Source organism: Anomalospiza imberbis, chromosome 7 (genome assembly GCF_031753505.1).
Source record: "Anomalospiza imberbis isolate Cuckoo-Finch-1a 21T00152 chromosome 7, ASM3175350v1, whole genome shotgun sequence".
In the NCBI taxonomy this organism is placed as follows: Eukaryota; Metazoa; Chordata; class Aves; order Passeriformes; family Viduidae; genus Anomalospiza; species Anomalospiza imberbis.
Genome location: NC_089687.1, coordinates 9,313,079 through 9,319,856, shown reverse-complemented (window position 1 = coordinate 9,319,856; position 6,778 = coordinate 9,313,079). Strand labels below are relative to the sequence as shown.

Here is a 6,778-nt window from a genome sequence, read left to right as displayed (position 1 = left end):
TGCTTTTGATTTGAGTTCTTTTGCTGGCAATATGTACAGGGCCATCTGTGGTGTTTGCTGCTTCCATAAGCTGAAAGGAAGCTATTGGTTTCATTATGGATTATAAATGTGAAAGTGTGAGTTAGCAAAATGTTGCAGCTACTGCAGTGACGTCCATATTATTCTTAGAAATTGACTGTTTTTTTATGAAATATTGCTAAGAAAATACATGGAAGATAAAAATGTTCTAGTACTAACAAAGTGTTTTTATCTGTAATTTCACTTAGTCATTTGTCCATGTGTATAGTGAATGCTAAGTATTTTATAGCCTGAAAATACATCACTTAAACTTGAAAATAAATAGACATGTTGTGTATATTTAAATTGTCTATTCTCTCGTGCAGTAGGTATCATTTAGATGAAAAGCAGTACTGAGCTTTATATAAAAGCCAGGAAAGATGTTCCAGCAGAAGCAGATAACAACTGAGCTTGGAATTTGAGCCTTTAGAGTAAAATTCTGGATTTTAGGTCTTCAGCCGTAGTAGAACTCTGGCAACAGAAAAACTAGTGGTGTCCCTTCTAAATCAGCAAGCAGTCTGGCATAGCCTCAGCCTGAAGACTTGAGATAAATTAATGATATTTGCATTAGGTATTGTGTTGTCAATCTGTGTTTCTTGGGTCTGATGGAATTCTGTCGTCCAGCATCATAACGTGGATATTTACTGTATGTTTAAGTGCTACACACCTGGTTCCTTCATCAAGTTAAAAGGTATGAATCTCCTGCTGAGGCTGCTTGTGTGACCCACTGTGTGTATTTTTGTGCAGATTTTCAGGGAGCAGGACCGCAGAAAACCAAGAAGAAAAGAAAGACTCTGGGAGAGTGGCAAGAGTGGATCAGCTGCAGGCAGCTTGCCAGCAATACTTGCAGGTACCCAAATTGTATCTGTTCTGCATGTTTCTAGCAGTGTTACAATGAAATATTACACATGCTCTGTTTAGCTGTGTCGACTGGAGCCTGCTGGTCTGAGGTTAAGAATGCCTATCAAATCCTCTGTGCAAGGTGAGTCATGTTCTGGATTTGGCAGTCAGTGTAGGCTGGTTCTTGTTCTGTCTCAGTGTAAACTACCTGAAAACACAGCAAGGCAGCAGACACTGGGCTGGGAAATATGATTTAGCTGAAGTCTGTTCAGGATGGGGGATTTGTTCAAGATCTTCGGTGATAGTGGATTTTATATTTCTTGTAATTAAAAAGCCTAAATACAGTAAAACTTAGCAAACTGTAAATTGTGGAATTTACAATGCCTCGAGTGGATAAATGTTAACTGTCCCTCAAAGGGAAGCATATACTTGCATTACTTTCACTTTCCTTCTAGCTAGTACATGTTGAAATCTTTGAGTCTATTGCACGTTGAATGCATGTTTAAAATTCCAATAGCTCCAATAGTAATATTGGAGCTATTTATGACTTAATTTTAGGGAATCATGACTGTGATAGAGAGGGATGTTATTACAAAACATGATACATATTTGAGCAATAACATTTGTTATTTGTTCTTGAAGGTTTTGTCCCATATTGATTCTATTTTGCGAAGCCCAAGAGCTCCTCCGTTAATATTCCGGCCCAGCAAAGGGCCAGTGCAAAATTACATTAAAGAGCATGGACAGGGATGTGGATTTGATCACCTCCCACTCACTATAGAAATGTGGGCAGATCAGCTCATAGCCCTAAAGGTAATAACACGTTGTTGTACTCTGTTTCTTGGTCTTCCTTTCATCTGCTCTCCCCTCCTCCATCCCTCCCTCCTGTAGTTGTGGGGGGTTTTGTGTGTAGCTTTTGTTATTGCCTGACCTGGTGTTAAATTTTACAAATACAAGTGAAATAGTTTTGTTTAAAGCCAAACTCTCGTGACCAATATTTCCTATTTCACTGAAACTGTAATACATAGCCAATATAATATATTTTACTCTGTTCTTTTCAAATCAAAGAATGTCATCAAGACACTGTCCTTAAATTAATGAAAATTAAAACCTTAACCTCTCCAGTGCTGGAATGATTTCTGCATATGAGAAACAGAAAAACACCTGTTTCTATAATAAAAACAATTTAAGCAGTTTCTAAAATAAGTTGTGTCTCCTCCTTTCTTTTAAAAGGATTTGCATAGGTCCTTGAGAAAACTGTCTCTGGAATTGCTACCTTGGAACACTAAAGATACACAGGACAATAGAGAATCCATACGAGTTGAAGACCTCCAGTTGATAGTAGATGCAATTTTGGAAGAATTAGAACATAAGGAAAAGGTAATTTTTACCAGAGGTTTGTAATCACAAGTTACTGTGGAATTCTTAAATGCATTCTTCACACAGTGATTAGATTGGTGCATTTGGAAGCCTTACAGCATTTAAGAAATACCTGTTTGAAGACATTCAGTAGTCAAAGACTGTTTTACATAATGGATAAATTCACCTTGGGGAAGATTGCTTTAATCAAAGGCACTTGACCAGCAGTGAATTTGCATTGCCCTGTAGTCTCAGGAATTACCCTGTTCTGTCTCTCAGGGCTGAGAATACATAAATGCTTCTCTCAGCAACAGAGAAGGAAGTTTTCAAAAGAGTGTTTTGAGTTTGGTGTATGTTTGTACCTGAAAACTATTGAAACTATGACTTCAGATTTAAAAATATTTGAAAGGCTGAGATTTCATAAGGGAAATAATACCTTTTCTTCAGACTGGTTTTAAGAATGTTTCACATAAAAGCACCCTTGCCTTGTTAAGCAGTACCATTGATGAGTTCTTCTTGCTTGCTCCAGAACAACCAGACACAGTCCTTGCAAACCCTGTCTGCCATAGTCTCTCACTTCCAGAAGTTGTTTGATGTGAATTCTCTGAATGGCATTTATCCACGGATGAATGAGGTGTACACAAAGCTGGGGGAAATGACCAATGCCATGAGGAACCTCCATGAGCTCCTGGAACTAGGTAAAGACTTAACCACCTGCTGCTTGTTCACACCATTTCAAAAAAAGGAGACTGGTGAAAAGCTGGCCTCCTCATAGAAAATAATGTTGAGCTGTTGAGAAATTAATTAACTAGGTGTTTCCTTCACTGGGAGATAAAAATACATTCCTGTCAATTTACAGTTCAAATAGCAGATCCCCATTATTTGTAAGCCTTTAGCAATTGCTGAGGAGTAACAGGGAGGCAGAAGAAGAGAATAACAGGGGAAATAGAATTTTCTTTTCCACAAAGCTTTTGTTTGGTGAGCTGGCTTCATAATTGTTGTTCATTCTCCACTTGAAAGGTAACAAGTTTAAGGAAGAAAATAACTCAGCCTCGGATGTAGATTTCTACTCAGTAATTCAGTCAAGTGTAATTGGGTCCAGTCCTCAGAAAGTTCCATCTTATGCTGCTAAACTTAAAAACCAAAACAAGTTGTTGAATGTCAAAAACTGTCAGTACTCAGAGGTACAGTTGGTTATTTCCCTTCAGGTGGAACTTCTGTAGAACAGCAGCTGCTGCTGCTCCTGGGTTAAAAGGTTGGGCTGGGCTGTAGGATGTCCAGCCCCAGAGCCCCTGGGCTGCTGAGCCTCATTCACGGAGGGGAGCAGTGTTCCTTCCTGCAGCCAGCATGGGAGGTGAGGAAACCTCACCTCCCCCTAAGAACTGCAGCTCAGAAGATGCCTTGTCCAAGCCTAGTTCTTCTGAAATTGAAGGAGAAAAGAACAAGGAGGCTGCTACCTTCACTCACAGCACTACAGACAGGTTCAAATTCAATATCAAAACAAGTTCTGGGTGTTAACAAAGTGTTTGTTAAGCAGTTTCCTTTTTGGCTTAGCCTCTATAATGTGTCTGCTGTGTCCCTAGAACCTAATGAATAACCCCTTCTCTATATATATCATTTCAGTTGGCTGATTTCCACTGACATTGTAAAAGTGCGCTTTAGTACCCTCTTTGCTGTGAACACACAGCTCTGCCAAAGTTTTTTTAGCCACTAAAGGATTAGTGAGAGAATCCCCATTCATAGCTAACAGTTGTTTATTTCTGACCATTTGTTTATTTCTGCTTTCTGTGAATGATGGAATGTATATGCCTAGATCTATGAAAACTAAATAAAATCTATGCACCTGCAAGAATTCAACTGTGTCTAAAATACTTCCCTGTTACTATTGTTAAAAGAATCATGAGGTGTTTGTTTTTCCACAGACAGTTCAGCTCCACCCACTGTGGTAGTGGATACTGTTGGGAAACTGTGTGACATCATTAATAAGAACGTGACTGAGCAGGTACAGCAGCTTCTGGGCACCCAAGACATCCACAGGTATGTGGGGCTGTTCCACTCCTGACCATTCTGCAAACATCAAATGTAGTAATTGAGAACTGGCAAAAACTGATGCTGAAAGAAACTTCATCATTTGTCACAAAGTCAGTGAGCTGTGACAGCACAGCTGTTAGTTACTGCTGTCCTGCTTGAAACAAATCTTGTATCCTGTCAAAAAGATAAAGCTGACAGAGGGAAAAAATTGAGGCCAGAAGGTTCCAAAACACTCTCTGGTTTGCATGGATAATGTGATCAAACAAGCCTTAATGGGATACATGTTTCATCAGGAGACAAATCCTGCACCTGGGTGGGGAGGAAAAAGTGATGCAAGTCTCAGATGTAATATTGAAGTGTTCTAGTTGCCAAGGCAGGGTTTGCCTCAAGCTGCCTACAAATACTTTAGAAACTGGACAAATCCAGTTATACTTTCAACAGATGACAGCCACATCTAGGTGGTAGCAGACCCTAAGGGCTTGCATTCAGCATGTGCTTTACAGACAAACTAAAAAGGGAGCAGGCAGCAAGTCTGACACATGCTGAGTTAACAATACTCGCTCCCTCAGCCTTTCTGCACTCATTTCTCAGTTTTAACTGGAGAACAGTTGCTTATAAAGCATTTCTTGCTCTACATCCAATGCAGTTATACCAGCCACCCCCAGGCAGTATATTTAGCATACACAGACAGATGTTCCAGGCCCCAGACTACCTGGAGCCATGTGAGGGGGAAAGGAAGGATGTGTATACAGCATTAGTAGTGAAATCAGAGATCCTCGTGACAGCTTCCTTGTTGGCTGCAGGGTTCAGAACTGGAGAACAGAACATTGGTGTCCATGGTTTTATATACTGGTAGCAGAATTTTCACAAAGTCATGGCACAGAACAACAAAACGGCCAAGGAGATGAATTTGCCATGTCCTTGCACCTCTTACCCGATTGTCTCACTTTCCATTCCAGTATCATCAATAAGCTTGAAGAACATGAGTGCTTCTTTCCTCCCTTTCAAGCTCTCATTCAAGATTTGCTGTGTCTTCTAGGTGAGTAATATTTGCAACAGTAATTATCTTCATGCCAACACTTCCTTACATAACTCTAAACAGTTTACAAGTGTTTTCTTTATTCCTGCTGTGCTAAAACAGGAGAAGGATGTGAGGGAAGGTGCTGCCTTTTGCCTCACTCTCCTTTTCACCTCTCCTCAAGAAGTGACCAAAACACTTTATTTTCATTTAACATGGGGTTGCATTTACTTAAGCATATTACTTATAAGCCAAATTTATTATTTTCTGAAAGCATTAAAACGTCTGAGGAGTTTATTTAATTCACCATCTGTTTAAGTAGAATTTTGGTTGAACTCAAAGGTATTCTAGGTTCATAAGCCTAACCCTTGCTTTCCATTCTGTTGCAGAGATCAGTAACGTGGACGATATTTTACCTGCAGTGCAAAACCTGAAATGGGGAGCTGGTTATGGGTGACTCTGCTCTTCCTGAGGAAGATTTCTCTTACCTGTGAATGTACCTGTTGGTGCACATGACATTGCAGCTACCTCCTAAACAACAATTCCAGATTTTTTTTACATAAATAAAAGTTGCTGCATTTTAATTTTTTTTTTTTAATTCTCAGTCAATTTAAGAAAAACTTTAACTGCTGTCAACTGGTCTACTCAATCCCAGAGAGAAAACCAATATACCCTGTATCAGTCCAGGAAATGGAACCTAGCACAACACCAGGCAAAGTCTAACCATTTTTAATACTGCTGACACAGTAAGTATGAGGTAAAGATGCCCTTACTGCCATAGCCATCTCACTTACACAAATGCCCAATCTTGGTTTTCTGGAGAGCCTCTTTTAAAATGTTGTTCACATTTCCAGATCAGTTCAGGATGGGAACACATTGTTACTCAGTGAGTATTCTCTCTGATTATGGACTGAGGCGGAGTGGACTAATGTAATCTAGGCCAAAACTACTTGAAATTTGCTTCAGGCAATGATTTGAAGTTACCATCGTTGTATTTCATAAGTCAGTTTTAGAAAGGATTAGATCAAGTCTCTCATGCAAGACAATTAGAAGTTTATTGTACAGAAACAAGTACACCAAGCTTCCAAAAATATTTTGCCTCAGTATTATTAAAGCTTAGTTTACAAAACTTTGCCGTTCCTCAGACAGAATCTGGGTTTACAAGATTTTGAAATGTTCTGTAACAAAGGCCAAAACCAGTTAAGGCGTCACAAACTAAAACCTTAATGACATCTTGGTAAGTTCATCTCCCTGCTTTGGGAAGCTCATTATTTACATACCTGCAGCCACAGTCAGCTAAGGTGCTTCTGAACAGTGGACTACCAACTTCTTAGTTTCTCAAACAAAAGTAGCTATTAAAGATTTTCTCTTTTAAAAGTTTCTGTAGCCCTGGGAAGAATAGCTGAAGAATACTGTTTCAAAATGTATTCTTTTAAAAGTACACCACTTCCATGTTAAAACAACATGAACAAG

The 6,778-nt window shown here is 39.3% G+C and overlaps 1 protein-coding gene across 1 annotated transcript; it reads left to right on the top strand.

The window, feature by feature from the left end:
- The first annotated feature begins 345 nt into the window (after positions 1 to 345).
- Positions 346 to 6,635, top strand: LOC137477566 (centrosomal protein of 70 kDa-like). Its single transcript, XM_068196790.1, has 8 exons — positions 346 to 382; positions 768 to 907; positions 1,540 to 1,710; positions 2,131 to 2,277; positions 2,786 to 2,954; positions 4,179 to 4,293; positions 5,247 to 5,326; positions 5,695 to 6,635. The coding sequence occupies exons 1-8, from the start codon at positions 346 to 348 to the stop codon at positions 5,760 to 5,762; spliced, it is 927 nt and encodes a 308-aa protein (XP_068052891.1). The 3' UTR covers positions 5,763 to 6,635.
- The last annotated feature ends 143 nt before the right edge of the window (positions 6,636 to 6,778 follow it).